Below are 16,681 nucleotides of genomic sequence, written 5' to 3'. Positions count from 1 at the left end.
TGTGTAATATCCGATCTGTATCCGGAAATTGAAAACATATACGGATATGATTTTATCACAATCTGATCTGTATCCGATCCATTTGCACCCCTAATTAATATGTAGAAGTTATAAATTATGGAACTTATGAAGTATAGAGTCAAGTGATCAAAATTGAGAAAAAAATTAATGTAATAAAATTAACTCAAATCTTCTATTTTGAGAAGGTTATTAAGCAATAAGGTACACTCTCTGCTTCGCATTTATAGAACCAAAAATCTTCCTTATTATGAATAGAGTATATATGCATTGAAAATTTTGAATTATGAATCATGTTTTACTTATTTACTTTTGTTATAACACAACTAAAAGTTTCAGCTGAGGACTTAAATAAGAGTAAAAAAAAAAAAAAGATTTTGATCACAAAAGTTAGTCTTTAAATTTTTTTTCATTTATGTGGAATTAATGTTTGAATTTTTTTTTTCAGAAAAAAATTTCAAATTGGATACTGAACATTAAGTTACACTAAATCAGCCCTTCAACTTTAAAAAAAAAAAAAAAAAAATTTGTCCTTCAACTTCTCTCAAATTAACTAAATTAATCTTTACAATCTAGTTATTTTTGCAGAACTTAAAGAACTAAGTTAATGCAAATGGTAGTTTTAGGACCAACTTTGTCATTCTTCAAATGTGTAAGTATTAGTTTTTTTTTTTTTAAATTCAAACTAATTTGAAAATCTAGCAGCCAAGTATTGTTTTGAAAAAAAAAATATTGAAGAACCAAAATTTTTTTTACCAAAACTAATTAATGAAGCCTCTCCCAGTCTCCCTCCCAAGCCTCAGCGTCTTAATCAATTGGAAAGCCCGAACCCGAGCCCGGCCCGATCATTTCAATTCCTATATTAACACTTCCTCCTCCCTCTCAAACGGCCAAGCCAAGCATTCCTCTTCGAGCTCCCTCCAAAAAATTTAGCAAGAAAAAGTTATCAACAAAACTACCATCAAATGGCTGACAACCTCGCTCCTCGCGAACAGCTTCCTGCCGGTGCATTCAACCCGCCCCCCGATCCAGCAACAGTAGCGACGAACTTGGTCAAAGTTGGAATCTTCATTTCCTCATCTGCCTTTTCAGCAATGCTGACGCCTCTGCCGCGCGCTGTCATGATGTCTCCCATTCACATTCAGTATGCTTTTGGTGTTGCTCTCGCCATTATCTTTCTCTTCGGAATCGGGATGATACGGATTGGATGGTTGCTTGCTGACTACCCCACGAGATACACTGCCGTGGAAAGGATGGTGATGCGGGCATCTCATGTTGTGCTTGTGTTCGCCATGGCCTTGCACGTTTGAGGTTGCCTCTACATCCACAACCCACACTGATACCGGCCACCACCAGCAAGTAGTTATGGTGCTTGGTATATTCTGTGTTTGTAAAATGATATGTATATGTATAATTTGTTTTTGGTATGTGATCTGTATTTGTACAATAATTCTACTTTGAGGCTATGTACTATTTGTGATGTGTTTGTGTTTGCGTGTATGAGATTGGAGAGATATTTATTATTAATTTACTGAATTGAATTGATTAAAAAAATTTATTAGCCATTAGATTAAAAAATGAAATGAAGTGTTGATGATTAATTTTTTTCTATTTCTGGTAAGCTTCAAAAATCACAGTAAAACGAGAAGAATGTAAGAGAAGGGTTGAATCTGCAAATTTCCAATTGCTAAATGTCATCCCTTGATGCATCTCCCACTATGTTTACATTGTTATGCATCTCCAATACATGTCAATGCCGTAATTGTTATTTATTGTATGTTTTTGGGTTTTCAATTATTGTAATGTAATGTCTCCAAGCATGTAGCACATACTTATGTTTTTTTAATTTCTACAACAATTAATTAACTATAACATGTTTGTAATTTTTTTAATTTATTAGTAATTTGCTCATCTGCTCTTAACGGTCGGTCCAAATAATCAGTAACCCATCCAATTAACCTTCTAAAAAAACTTTGAGATTGGGACAAAGGTGCCTCGCCTCAAGTATTTTTTAGAACTAATTTATTTTTTTAGAGGTTTGATGTTTTTATTGTACTATGATTATGTTATAAAATTAATAAGCGCAATTAGAATGCAAATTAGTCCCTCTAGCTAAAGATTATTTTTGTATAATGTCATTAAGAGCAAAAAAAATTACAAAAGATTGGTAGAAGCACTGCAGGGTCGCGTTTACAAAATATATTATCGCTTTTAAATTGAATACGGATCGAATTCTAATATGATTTAAAATAAGAATTTATTAAGAATATACAATATTCACATGTAGAATCTATTCAATTATAATTTGAAGATCCAAATGTGAATCCATATTGACTATTTGAGAGGATGTTTTATTCTATTAGAATCATATTTCGATCTTTTATAAAAATACACTTACGGCTCAAACAAATTAATTAACAAGTAAATCATTTTATATTATAAGAGTAAAAATTATCAACCTAAATTTAATTTAATTAACTTGTATGACATAATAAGATATTGTTTTATTAAAAAGTTTGAAAAAAAATCATACAAATTGCAATAATATGTGCATATCTTGCTATGAAAAAGTTTAGAGTTTCTTTTTTAGCCAAGATTTATAAAGAGGAGGTTAAAATATCTTTATTTTTTGTGTCTCCATCATGCCTCTATTTTTAAAGAGAAAAGGTATTGTCCCCCGATCATCAGTCCCCGGAAAATCCCCGGACGTTCTGGATAAGGTTTTGGATAAGGTTTTAACGGTCCGCTTCTAAATTTCTAAACGGTTTATACGAATTTTACCGTCTCCCTTCCCTTCTCCTCTTCTCAATCCGATCAATTTGTTTCTCTCCTGAAATTCTCTCTCCCTCTCTTCTCAATCCGATCAAATATTTCTTCGTTGATCCCAATCGAGCGGTCTAATTCGGCGTCAGCTTGAAGATCCTCGAGTCGATTAAGAGTAGGGATCCTCTCTTAGCGAAACACCAGTTCGTCGTCACTTGACGAAAATGGCGGCACCTCTTCAACAGCGAGTACTTCCATTTGGTCGCCACAGCGGGCCTCGTGGGAGCAGCTCCACCTTGCTTTGTTACACGGCTTCTGATATTTGATCGGCTTAACCCTCAATAATAGAGCAAGAGATCACTTCAACTGATTCAATCTCTATCCCGGAGTCCTTGCTGAATCGATCTCTATCCCGTAGTCCATTTTAGAAAGAAGAATGAGGGCCTGATTTGGTCACAGGTAAAGCACTAGATCTGGTTTTTTTTTTTTTTTTTTTTTGGATTTGAGCCAGATTTATCAGAGGCTCCATGTATACACACTAGATCCTATTTTTGGTGACTTATCCACTATTATGTTTGGGAGTTCAATATTTAGTGACTTATCCGTTCTTCAATTTTGATTTGAGCCAGTTTGTCTGGTTCAATTTCTTTAATACAGTACCAGTTCGTCTCGTTCAATTTGAGAAGTATGTTTGGTTCAATTTGAATCATAATTTAATTATAATTCTCTTACTTGTCAGACCTCAACTTTATTTAAGCTAGCGACAAAATGTCGGTGATTCAGTCCCTTGCAATGGCGGATGGTCCTCGCTTGACAATTCTCGTCACCGGCGCTGGTGGCCGTACAGGTTTTCTCTCTCTCTTTCTCCTCTATCGACACTTGTACTCTCTATTCCTTGCTCCATTAATCCAGCGGCCGCATGCAAAGGTTATTTAGTTTGAAGGTGCTTAGTTTCAGAAACACAAAAAAAGGATGAATTTGATTTGCTCATTTATTGTCATTTTGTCATGCAATTATGCACTACATGTGTTTGATGAAATGCTCACAAACTATGGCTGTCAATGGAAAGCAAAATTAACCTGATATATCTTGATCCGCAACTTTAGGAAGTACAGTTCAGTACCAGCTTCCACTTTGGTTATAAACTTGTTACTTGGCGCTGAAAATTCGAGTGCAAGTGTATACTAAAGGGGCACAAGTGTCATTTTTTATTCAAGTGACATTTTTTCTGTTATATTATGTATAATTTTGAGTTCAAATTAGTTGGAGCTTGATAGCTCAATTGGTCTCCAGCTCAAGTGCGACTAATAAGCAAATTGAACTCAAGCTCAATTAGTTTGCAGAATTTCAATAATTTCAACATAATAAGAGAGTTAAAGCCTTCCACCCCACCCCCACCCCCCACCCCCACCCCCCCAAAAAAAAATTTAATTATGGGTTTTTTTTTCTTGATTTACCATTGCAACTATAAAATAATTATGTTCTCATGCAACTTATGCAGAGTATTATGATCCATTTTTCATGCCAGCAACTGACATGTACAACAGCATCTTACCCCATACTGATTCTAGTATATTACTGAAATAACCAACTTAAAGTTGAGTTGTTTTCTATGAACAATCTACCTTCTATGTAGTTTGAATTTCAAATTATGATCTCAGATGGTATTGTTTTTTAGAACAAGCATAAATTAATTATTTGGAACTACCGATGTCACTTTTATTTAGAAATAAATGTTATTGGCTTTTTTAATTGGTTTAATGAATGGGGTTAGGTGGAGTTGAAGGAGAAATTGGCTAGCCTGTATGAGGTCAAGGATCCCAACTTCATCTTTGTTTTCAAGTTCTGCATATATTTTGGAGGTGACAAATCTACTGGGTATGATAGACGAAGGCAAAGTTTAGATGATCTATATTGCTGTTGACCTTGTGTTGATTTTTTGTTTTGTAACTTCTTCTTATTAAATGTCCAGGCTACTATGGTTGGTTATATACTAGGCGTTTCAGATCCTGTTGAGTGGCATTCTGAGGCAAGTTGAGTGGCATTCTGAGACAAGTTTATTCTCTCAGAGTCATTTTTTTGCAAAAATAAAATTGACCTACCACATGGTCTTCTCCGAGTACCTTAATCTAAAATATACACATACTACAAGTCTACAAGTGTTGTTCCCAAAATTAGTCTCCAGGACCTATTATTAGATTACAATTTGAAGTACCAATTTGGTGAAATTCTGTGACTGTTTGACTGCTCCGATTAAAACTTTGGAGATTGTTGAAAGTGTTGGGGTTAGGAGGAAGTCATTGTATTTGGGCAAATAATCACTCCATAGGATAATTTATATTTTTTTTGTGGACCCGACCTGGTTCAAATAAAATTGTGTAGCGGGATCCATCAGTCAATGAAAATGATGATTGTGTTGTACAACTTTGTCATGTAATTTATAGAAGAATTGAATGCAATATTATTATTTTTTTCAATTTCCATTTTTTGTGTTCTGGAGCAGAATTTTGTATTATTTTGATTCATCCATTTGAAAGGTTTGAATGTCACTTGTTTTTGGATGAAATTGTAAATAGGATCATCATATTATTATTATATAATTTTCTTAGATAATTTGTAATTTAGTAAATATCTGGTTTATTTTATTTTATATATAGCCTAGAGCCAATGATTTCATTAATCGGTTCAAGAAGCAACTCAAGTTTTAGAGGTTAAATTCAATTTTGAATTGCAACACTTGTAGACATGTTTAATCATGGTTGATGTCAAAACTGATGTATAGGCTGAGTGAATATTTTATAATTTGTATACATTACATGCTTGTACTTGAATTCATGTATTAGATTTACAGTGTTCAAATAAACAGTTTACAGTGTTATGTAATAAGGTTTACAGAATTCAAAATAATCTGAAGTATCATCTAAATATAGAATAAAAAAAATGATTTTTTTTAACTGGTTTATAGTATTCAATGAAACTGTCTACAGAGTCATGTGATAAGGTTTATAGAATTCAAAATAATTGGAGTTGGGGGACTTTATGTGAATTTTGAAAAATAAAATTTTGAAAAAAATTAAAATTTGATTTTTTTTACTAGTTTACATGATTCAACGAAACTGTCTACGGAGTTATGTGAACATGTTTACAGAATTCAAAACAATTGAAAATATCATTTAGATGTAAATTTAAAAAAACAAAATTTAAAAAATAAATTAAAATTTTGAAAAAATTAAAATTTGAATTTTATTTTTGCCGATTTACAGGATTAAACAAAACTATTTACAGAATTAAAAAAAAATTAACAGTAGTATCTAGAAGGAGATTTCAAAAAAAAAAAAAATTTGAATTCTTTTTTACATTTAAAAAAATAAAATATTGAAAAAAATTTAAAAATTAAATTTTTTTTTACCGGTTTATATGATTAAACGAAACTATTTACAGAGTTATGTAGTAAGGTTTATAGAATTTAAAATAATTAAAAGTAGTATCTTGAAGGAGATTTGACAAAAAAAATTTAGAAGAAAAACTTAAAAAAAAAATTCGAAAAAAAATTTTGTTTACAGGATTTGTTGAATTAGTTTACAGGATTTAGTATTGAAGTTTACCGAATTTGTTCCATTAGTTTACAGGATCTTTGAAAATATCTGGGAGATTTCTGGAGGACTGGAGTTGGGGGATCTTTGAAAGGTAACGTCCCCCGGGCTATAGTCCTCCGAAAATCCCCGTGTATGTTCACAGAATAATATGTGTATGTTTACAGGATATGTATGTTCTAACGCGCCTTCCCTTTTTAGCTTAGTTCTAACGCGCTTTCAACTGTCATAATTTCAAGTACAATATGTATGTTCACAGAATAATATGTGTATGTTTACAGGATAATATGTGTATGTTTACAGGATAATATGTGTATGTTTACAGGATACTATGTATATCTTCACAGGATAATATGTGTATGTTTATAGGATACTATGTGTATGTTTACAGGATAATATGTGTATGTTTACAGGATACTATGTGTATGTTCACAGGATAATATGTGTATGTTTACATGATACTATGTGTATGTTCACAGGATAATATGTGTATGTTTACAGGATAATATGTACATGTTTATAGAATACTATGTCTATCTAGAAGGAGATTTGAAAAAAAAAAAATCGAATTCTTTTTTACATTTTTAAAAATTAAAATTTTAAAAATTGAATTTTTTTTACCAGTTTATAGGATTAAACGAAACTATTTACAGAGTTATGTAGTAAGGTTTACAGAATTCAAAATAATTAAAAGTAGTATCTAGATGGAGACAAAAAACATTTGAAGAAAAATTTGAAAAAAGAATTTTGAAAAAAGTTTTGAAAAAAAATTTGAAAAAAAATTTTGAAAAAAAATTTTGAAAAAAAATTTTGAAAAAAAATTTTGAAAAAAAATTTTGAAAAAAAATTTTGAAAAAAAATTTTGAAAAAAAATTTTGAAAAAAAATTTTGAAAAAAAATTTTGAAAAAAAATTTTGAAAAAAAATTTTGAAAAAAAATTTTGAAAAAAAATTTTGAAAAAAAATTTTGAAAAAAAATTTTGAAAAAAAATTTTGAAAAAAAATTTTGAAAAAAAATTTTGAAAAAAAATTTTGAAAAAAAATTTTGAAAAAAAATTTTGAAAAAAAATTTTGAAAAAAAATTTTGAAAAAAAATTTTGAAAAAAAATTTTGAAAAAAAATTTTGAAAAAAAATTCCAAATAAAAATTTCGAAAATAAATTTTCGAAAATAAAAATTCCGAATAAAAAGTTCGAAAATAAAGTTTTAAAAAAAAAAATTTGAAAAAAAAGCTCGAATATTTTTTACACATTTTTGTTTACAAAGTTTTAATGTAGTCATGGTTAGTTTTTAGTTTTGAAAAACTGTTAGAGATCTTCTAGATGTGGTCCTAGTCAAAGGTTTAAAAGTGGTCCCAGTCAAAGTAGTTAAAGTGGTTAAAGTGGTGGTTAAAGTGGAAGTTAAAGTGGAAGTTATTGGGGACCACACAGAATTGAAAGTTTTATGTTGGCAGAATTTGTTGAATTAGTTTACAGAATTTAATATTGATGTTTACATGATTTAGTATTGATGTTTACAGAATTAGTCCGGGGATTTTTGGGGGACTGTTAGCTTCTTCCATTTTTAAAAGGTTAATAACTTAAAATTTAAATCATAAATTTCAAAATAAAATCATTAGATGTGACCTATGCTATTTTATCTATATGCCACATTTCGATTTTTCTTTTATGTGATATTATAAAAACATACTAATATGATCTATGCTATTTTATCTGCGTGTCACATTTCCGAGATATTATATACCGGAAATTGTTAGGTAAATTCTTACAAAAAGCATGTCGTGGGGTCAACAAGTTAGACGAGAAGGATAAATCTTACCGGGCGGGTGATCGGGCTTTCGGGCCCTGGTATTAATTTGTCATCATGTTATTCCTTGTTAAATTATATTTTATATCATACCATGCATAAACCTCATATGTTGACTGTTTGTGATTATATATTATTTAACAATGATGTTGACAGTACCCAATCTTTACCCCCTCCAAAATCAATACAATATGGGAATATTTGGATGTGTGCTGTCTATAGCCATTAATGGTGCTGTCTAAAGCCACTTCTTAAATATGGGTATATTTGGATGTGTCAAGAATAAAAGCTATATTTTAGAATAGAAATTATTTGGAATAACAATATATATTCAAACAATATTTTTGCTATCTAGAATAGCCAAAATAGTTGCTATTCTCTATTCCTTGTAAATGTTAAAATAGCTACTATTCAAAAAATATGAAGAGAGAGAAAAAAATACCTTCTTCTCAGAGTTCTACCAATACAGTCTCAAAATAACAAAATTGACATTACTTTTGTTATCTCCACGTCGTGACAATTCGTTTAAAACCCATTTATCTATTTTTTTTCTTAATTAACACATTATTAACACTATTTTTTATTAGTCACAACTATTCATTATTCCAAAATCCAAATGTACAAATTCACTATTTTTTCTCTATTCTCATTCACTATTCTAGTTATTCTAGTTCTCATCCAAATGTATTTAAAAAAAAATGCACCATTCGAGTATAGTACCAAATCGTTGAGTCCAGGTACAGAATATATATTGGTTACCGATATGATTAAATCATATCTGTATTCCCGAAATTTTTAAAAACATCATTTTTAGGAAATTAATAAACCAAAACACCCTTCCTATAATTTTTTATTAAAAACAACATGACCGCTTCTGTGGAAAGCGGCCACATACAATCGGGCCACTTTGGAGGGCAGCGGCCACTGGATTTTGCTTTTTTTTGCTTTTTTTTTTTTTTGGAAAACAGAAAATTTTTTATTATTTTTATTTTTTGTATTAAAATATTAGAAATGTTGAATATATTTCTTTGAATATAGATGGAATGCAATATAATTTGATTTATTAGAAATACTGCAACAAATAACCCGGATCAATATTTTTCAGGCCGGGTTTTTCGCGGCTGTAAGAAAAATTAATATATTTCTTTGTGTTATTGGAAAAAAAAATATTTAGATTCTGAGTTATTGATACCAGTTCAAAAGTCACTTCTAGGTAATCCAGAAAATATTATGATCCTTCTAGTACATTTAATTTATAAAAAGTTGTATCTATTTTTGAAAAAAAAATAAAAACTTTAATTTATTTAATGATTGTTTTTCAAAAATAATTCTCAAAATAGATATAACTTTTTATAAATTAAATGTATTAGAAAGATCACAATATTTTCTGAATTATCTAGAAGTGACTTTTGAACCGGGATCAATAACTCAGAATATAAACATTTTTATTTTTTTCCAATAACACAAAGAAATATATTAATTTTTCTTACAACCGCGAAAAACCCGGCCTGAAAAATATTGATTCGGGTTATTTGTTGCAGTATTTCTAATAAATCAAATTATATTGCATTCCATCTATATTCAAAGAAATATATTCAACATTTCTAATATTTTAATACAAAAAATAAAAATAAAAAAAAAATTTCTGTTTTCCAAAAAAAAAAAAAGGCAAAATCCAGTGGCCGCTGCCCTCCAAAGCGGCCCGATTGTATGTGACCGCTTTCCACAGAAGCGGTCATGCTGTTTTTAATAAAAAATTCCAGAAAGGATGTTTTGGTTTATTAATTTTCCGAAAATGGTGTTTTTAAAAATTTCGGTCCGTATTCATTTTAATTTTTTGAATAAGGTTTGCAGTTATGGGTAGACTCGGATATATATTGGTTACCGATACGAAAGTATAACGTGTTCAAGTTTTAGAAAATACATCGAATTTATATAAAATTTTCGATATAAATACTTATAAAAAAAATAGTGATTAGAACTTGGGTGTTGTGAAGCTCACAGGGGTCGGGTATGACATGTTGTCCGAAGAGCCACGGAAATAAATCTGCTGTGATTCCAAAGAGAGTCACAGGATCCTGTTTTTTCAAATCCATCTCTCTATTTTTTTAAATACACAAATTTCAAAATTTGTTTTTTTAGATGCACAAATCTCAAGAAAATAAATGAGTAGATTTGAAACAGCAGAGTCATGTGATTCTCAAGAATCACAGCAGATTTATTTCCAAGAGCGACATGGGTGGAATCCATGTTCTCTGAGGTAACATGATATTTCTGTTTGGATCATAGTCGTTCAATTCGAATTCGGATCAATTCGACCCGAGATGAAACACATAGGACCGCTTTAATAGTCATGTGGATTCTGATTGATAGTCCATATTCAAACATAAATATTTTGTTACCTTAGATGACACGAATTCACTTGGGTGTGGAATTCAGATCCTCTTTGGTACCGTAATAGAGAATCTTTTACAGTTACTAGATTTGGACCGTTCTTTTTAACTTGGCACGAATATCAAAGCCCAATAATACCGTCCAAGGGCGAAAGGTAGTTGTATCTAAAGGTGGCTGAGTAAACCCCAAGATTTTTATTTTTTCTAAAAGGTATCTAAAAAATTTACTAAAATATTTATTTTATATGTTTCAGCCCCCCTGATAATACAAAAAAATTAGAAGGTGTATGTATAAGAGTATCGTCAACTTCACTTGCTTTGGTAGTTTGGTTCTTCAACTTATCAGATCATGTAACCGAGTAAATAAAAACATCTTACTTGAAAATTTGGAAAGTTGTTTAATATAATGTTGTAAAAAGCGTCCGTTTAGGCCGATTAATCGTTAGATTAGTCGTTGGCGGTGATCAAACAGTCACAGAATTTTCCGATTAATCGACCGATTTTTTTCGATTATGACCGATTATTTCCTATTATTTCCGATTAATCACTTGGCGGTACCATGTCCGTCCGACGAGCGCATACCGTTATTTAATATAGAGAGGTACAAACTCAAATAGGAAAAGGACAACGTGCACATCATGGTTACCGAAAAAATATAAAAGTTATTGTAATTTTAGAAGAACTAAAAAAAAAGTTATAAGAAGAGAAATCAAAGGAAAGGACAATGATAGATTAAAAAGTAACAAATTAGTTTTTGAGGTTAAAAAAGTTCAAAATAAGAAAGACAAAATTAAATGAGTGAGTCTATGGTACTATGCATATTACGATTTGTTACCGTGCTACGGCTCTATATTCAAGTTTTCAAATCATAACGGTCGATCTGAACCGTTCATCTTGTTCTCCATATTAATATGTGTTTGGAGACCAAATTTTACATTTTTTCAAATTTTTTTACTGTTTTTTTAGATTTATTGAAAATCACTGTTTTTGGATGGTCCAAAATTTTCAGATCAAGTGATTTTCTAAATATCTAAAAAAATAGTAAAAAATTTTCAAAAAATGGAAAATTTGGTCTCCAAACACATATTAATATGGAGAACAAGATGAATGGTTCAGATCGACCGTTAGGATTTGAAAACTCGAATATAGAACCGTAGCACGGTAACAACCCGTGATATGCATAGTACCATAGACTCACTCAAATTAAATACTACTCTTCCATCTCAACCGCTACTACAATACGAGCTTTTTCAGATTACATGCTTGTTTAAAATTGGACTTCGAAACAAGATGCGTGATGAGTTTCTTAAAGATTACATGCTTGTTTATATCGAGAATGAAATAACTAATAAGATTAACTCAAATGAGATGAGATTATGCAGAATTTAATATTTTAAAAAAGCATAGGTCTAAATAATATAAAAAAATATGATGTATATGCTATTTTTTTTTTTTGTTAAACATGTCATTTATTGTCATTAATTCGTTAATTATTGTAATTTTTATAAAATCAAATAGTGAAGAATTATATCATCTTGTATTTCTCTATATTCAAAGTTGAACTCTACCTGTGTTCTAGCTCGAATCCCAAGAGGATAGAGAGTTAATCTCAAACCATAAACTGAAGGGAATATTTTACAGTAATGGAGAGATACTTGATCTGTACGGGTAAATGGATGCAGTTATTCACCAAGGTCCCTATTCATTGAATATTTTACCAATGCTCTTTCTCTTCAATTATTAGTTGGGCCCATGCGGACCCAAGCCCAATAGGCCAGGTGAAGGAAACCCAGAAAACAGCTGAATTTTAATGATCAGTGTTGTAAAAAACACCTGTAACAGCCTATTAATCGGTGACGGTGGTTAAACCGTCACGCATACTCTTAACAGAGGCATGTTTGCGGTGGAAAACGTTTAATCGGCCATTTTTCCTGATTAATCGGCCGACTATTCCCATTTATTTCAATTTATTTCAATTTTTTTTTTTCATATCGACTTTTTTTTAATGTGATAGTGCATGATAATAAGTTTTATAAATCATATATTGCAATTTTGTTTGTACTTGAATATACATTCAATATTTTTTATATATGTTTTTTCTTACTTACTTTAAAATTGATTAATTCTTCTATTTATTTATCATATACTTTTCTTATTAACTACTGATGTAATTTTTTCAATTAATACGACATATTCATTTATGAAACTAAGTTGTTATTATAAATTAAATTTAGTAATTTTATGTTGAAATGTTTCATTTCTTTAACATAATATGTTATTAGTATTTGAAAAAAGTTTAACTCTTGAATTTATTTTTTCATTAAATAAATGTGTTACTGACACATGTAAAGTGCTTATGCGTTAAAACAAAATAAGTGTAGTGTCATGTTATAATAATGAAATTAAGTTAAATTAAATTTATTTGATAAGTTTAATGAGTTAAATAAATTATTTTTAATAAATTATGATATATATATACACATAAATTTAATAAAAACGTTAAATTATCCGCATAATTCTAATTAATCGGCCGCATACTGATTAATCGCTTGGCAGTACCCCATCTGTCCCAGGACCCGCATACCGTTATTTACAATGTGAATGATACAAAAATAAACAAAGGTAACACACCGCGCCCACGCGCAGAAACATTCTACCACCTCTACAATCATCTATAACAGATAAATCTCGTCATAGTTTCCAATAAACCAACAGGAAAATAAACTAATTCATAGACCAACAAAGGTCAAATAGCCTACGATAAAATGAAACCACACCCAGCTTGGCTTCTGCTGTGATCAGCGTAAACAGAAAATACAACAGAAACGTTTTAATAATTCTAATTGCTAAATTCAATAATAGGTGATCTCATGGAAATCACTTCTCCTCGCTAGGCTCACGCTTGGAAGCTTCCTTGACCTCCTCGCCGGCATCCTCCTGTCAGAAAACAAACATCAATAAAGTTGCATGAGAAAGAGAGAGGAGATTTTAAAACTAACTGAAACAAAAGGAAAACAAATAAGAGAAGAAGAAGTACAGTGATGTCAGAAGTCCAGAGGGTCAAGTTGTCACGGAGCAGCTGCATGATCAATGTGCTGTCCTTGTAGGACTCCTCACCTAAGGAGTCCAATTCTGAGATTGCCTCATCAAATGCCTGAGTACAGTGCAAAAGGTAAATATAAATACTTAATTTGAATTAATATTATTAAAAATAAAATCCTTAGTAACCCAACTTTATAAGGCCAATCGACAGTTTGACCCCCATTTAGCTTCAACACAATACTCTTGTACCAGATTTTGACAAATCCCAGATTAGGTAGAGTAATTAAGTATGGGTGCATAAAAGTTAGATGGATGCAAGTAAGCAGTAAAGTAGCATGTCCATGCTGAATCATAATGCAGCTACCAGAAGTACCAGCTGACATGTTCTGTAACCAGGTATGATGATCATCACTGTTTAAAACCAAGGTCCTGGCCTTTCCCCTTTCTAAATGAAGGGAAACCGAGGCTAGCATATAAATAGTTAGCCATGGAGAGAATCACGTGACATTAGAGAAAAGAACAACAAAACATAGGCGAAGATACACTTCAGATTCAAAGTTTCAGGTAGACAGGTACTAACTTTTGAAAGCTAATGAATAGCCTCCCCACTGTAGATAGAAGTCATGAAATATGTGATAGCAGAAAGGCTTAGTACAGTGCAAATGTAATGTAACACTAATCAAAGAAGAATTTAAGAACAAGAAAGGCAAACCTGCTTGGCAAGATTGCAAGCACGATCAGGGGCGTTGAGAATCTCGTAGTAGAACACTGAGAAGTTCAGTGCCAGACCAAGCCTAATTGGGTGAGTTGGTGCCAGTTCAGAAAATGCAATTTCCTGAAAAGAGAGAACAATATGACAATATCACACTAAGTCTAGGGTAATTTCAATAGGCCCATAAAATCTAGAAGAACCATCTATACCCCTGTTAGAAGGAAGCGGAGCGCGTCCAATGGGCATCGGACTGATGCCCGCTCAGAACCATCTGATTTGCTCCAAGATTTGTTCGCACTTGATCATCACCAATCTTGAAGCGGCGCACAGGAATATTGAAGCAGTGCGAATGAATCTTGGAGCGAATCGGACGATTCTGAGCGGGCATTGGACCGGTTTGGATCCGATGCCCATCGGACGCCCTCCACTTCACTATTAGAAACCACAAAAATTCTTCTATACCCTACGAATCTTTACCATTTTTCTTCAAAACTACCCAAACTGTCCATCGCTCCTCACTCTTTCTCGTCAAAGATTTATAGGAGGATAATTTGAGATTTCTTTTAATAAAAAGAAGAAACATAGGAGGAGTTCCATGAATGTATTCTTGTTCTGTAGAGTATAGGATTACATTGGATATACAACAGACATTATAATGTACTCAAGAAATCTTTTCAACAAGTATATAGGACATTGTAATTTTTGGTTAATTGAATCATTTGAAGTTTCAACAAGTAACCAACCTGAGCAGCCTTGTATGCCGCCATGGTGTTCTCAGCGGCCTCCTTCCTCTCTGCACCAGTCTTGAACTCTGCAAGATACCTGCACATTTCAACTATTAGCCCAGAAGAAAAAAAAAAAAAAAAAATCTGCAAAGAATTTTCGAAAAATACCATATTTGTCACACCCCTCAACCCAGCAAAAAATCAAACATCATAAATGAGTACACTGTTGCAAATATAGAAGATTGGTTCTAAAAAAGGTGAATAATTCATTCTTACAAGCTAGCCTCAACTGTAACCATCAATTAGTAAGGCGACCTGAGTAAAATTTGAAGCATATACTAAATTAATAACTACTACCAGGTAAACCTTGCAGTTCAGGAGACTTCTGATTTTTTGTTTCTATGAATTTCTGCTGAATTCAATCATTTTTTACACCATCAATGTTAAATTAGTTCCTTTAAATTCATATTGCAATTTTGCTTTTTTCTTTTTCGAAAAAAAAGAAACTCAAAGGCTACCTATTTCATTAAAAATAAAACAGAATACACAAAATAAGTAGAAGGTCTGGCAAAAATGCTGGAAACACCTGATACTTGGTCTCTGACACACACACAATACATTCCGAACCAAAAACAATTAACCTATTTTTGAATTATAGTACCAGGTACAGACCAATACTTGGTTTATGGTTTCAGCCTACCCAGCAAAAAGTATTTAAATTTTATAACTCACCAACTATTTGTTATTTTATACTGGCATGGAGGTACTCGTTACCTGTAGTAATCTCCCTTCATCTTGAGGTAGAACACTTTCGACTCGGCCCCGCCAGCTGATGGCACAAGGTGAGAGTCCAGAAGCTTCAAGATGCCTTCACAGATCTTGCTCAGCTCAGTCTCGATCTTCCCGCGATACTCCTTGATGAGCCCCACATGTGACTCGTTGCCCCTGCTCTCTTCCTTCTGCTCAATCGACGAGATGATGCGCCAGCTGGCACGGCGGGCACCAATCACATTCTTGTAGGCCACTGAAAGGAGGTTGCGCTCCTCGACTGTCAGTTCATCTTGGATTGTCTTTACAACCTTCTCCATCTGCTCTACCATCTCTTCATACCTCTCGGCTTGCTCAGCAAGCTTGGCCAGGTACACAATCTCATCACGAGGCACGTCAGTCATGTTTAGAACTTGTTGTGGTCTCTGTAGTTTAGTTAAAACATGAAGTATTATTTATTAGAACTTGATGATGTGCCCCTCAGAACTTGATGATGTGCCCCTCAGAAATATCAAAATACCAAGGTACCAGTGCAAAAAGTATGAAAAACAAATCTGTTATCTATAACATTGAAAATTGCATATAACTCCCTCTCTTAACTTCTTTGAAATAACAAATCACTCTCTTTGCTTTTGCAAGTATATTATAATAAGGTATAGTTTGTATGAGCAACTATGACATTTTGTTACTTTGGGAGTGGTGTTCAAAGAATTCGATGTCAATTATGCATAAATTTATGACTGTGAATTAACATAATGAAATTTTATGTCAGATTAACTTTAGAGATAGTCGTTCTGCCAGTACTGGTACGGTACCAGCTAGTTCTTTTCAGCTTTTTTTTTTAGTTCAATTCGTGTAATAGG

At 31.9% G+C, this 16,681-nt stretch overlaps 1 protein-coding gene across 2 annotated transcripts; it reads right to left on the bottom strand.

The window, feature by feature from the left end:
* Positions 1–13,171: 13,171 nt before the first annotated feature.
* LOC144574040 (14-3-3-like protein GF14-C) lies at positions 13,172–16,222 on the bottom strand. 2 transcript variants are annotated; one of them, XM_078323864.1, is made up of 5 exons: positions 15,825–16,222; positions 15,069–15,147; positions 14,326–14,448; positions 13,609–13,725; positions 13,172–13,508 (listed from the first exon to the last, which is right to left on the bottom strand). In XM_078323864.1, the coding sequence occupies exons 1-5, from the start codon at positions 16,220–16,222 to the stop codon at positions 13,449–13,451; spliced, it is 777 nt and encodes a 258-aa protein (XP_078179990.1). In that variant the 3' UTR covers positions 13,172–13,448. The 2 variants fall into 2 exon arrangements, with proteins under 2 accessions (XP_078179990.1, XP_078179989.1); XM_078323863.1 differs by having other exon boundaries at positions 13,172–13,725.
* Between the last annotated feature and the right edge of the window lie 459 nt (positions 16,223–16,681).

Source organism: Carex rostrata, chromosome 22 (assembly GCF_964058835.1).
Source record: "Carex rostrata chromosome 22, lpCarRost1.2, whole genome shotgun sequence".
Taxonomy (NCBI): Eukaryota; Viridiplantae; Streptophyta; class Magnoliopsida; order Poales; family Cyperaceae; genus Carex; species Carex rostrata.
Note: the sequence above shows the minus strand (reverse complement) of the source record. Positions and strands in the feature narration are given on the sequence as shown.

Excerpts from the sequence above, each read along its gene's own strand:
- LOC144574040 (XM_078323863.1), bottom strand. The coding sequence starts at position 16,222 with ATGACTGACGTGCCTCGTGATGAGATTGTGTACCTGGCCAAGCTTGCT. Across the intron at positions 14,449-15,068 it reads CGGCATACAAGGCTGCTCAG|GAAATTGCATTTTCTGAACT; the intron begins GTTGGTTACTTG and ends CTCTCTTTTCAG. Across the intron at positions 13,726-14,325 it reads CTTGCAATCTTGCCAAGCAG|GCATTTGATGAGGCAATCTC; the intron begins GTTTGCCTTTCT and ends CACTGTACTCAG.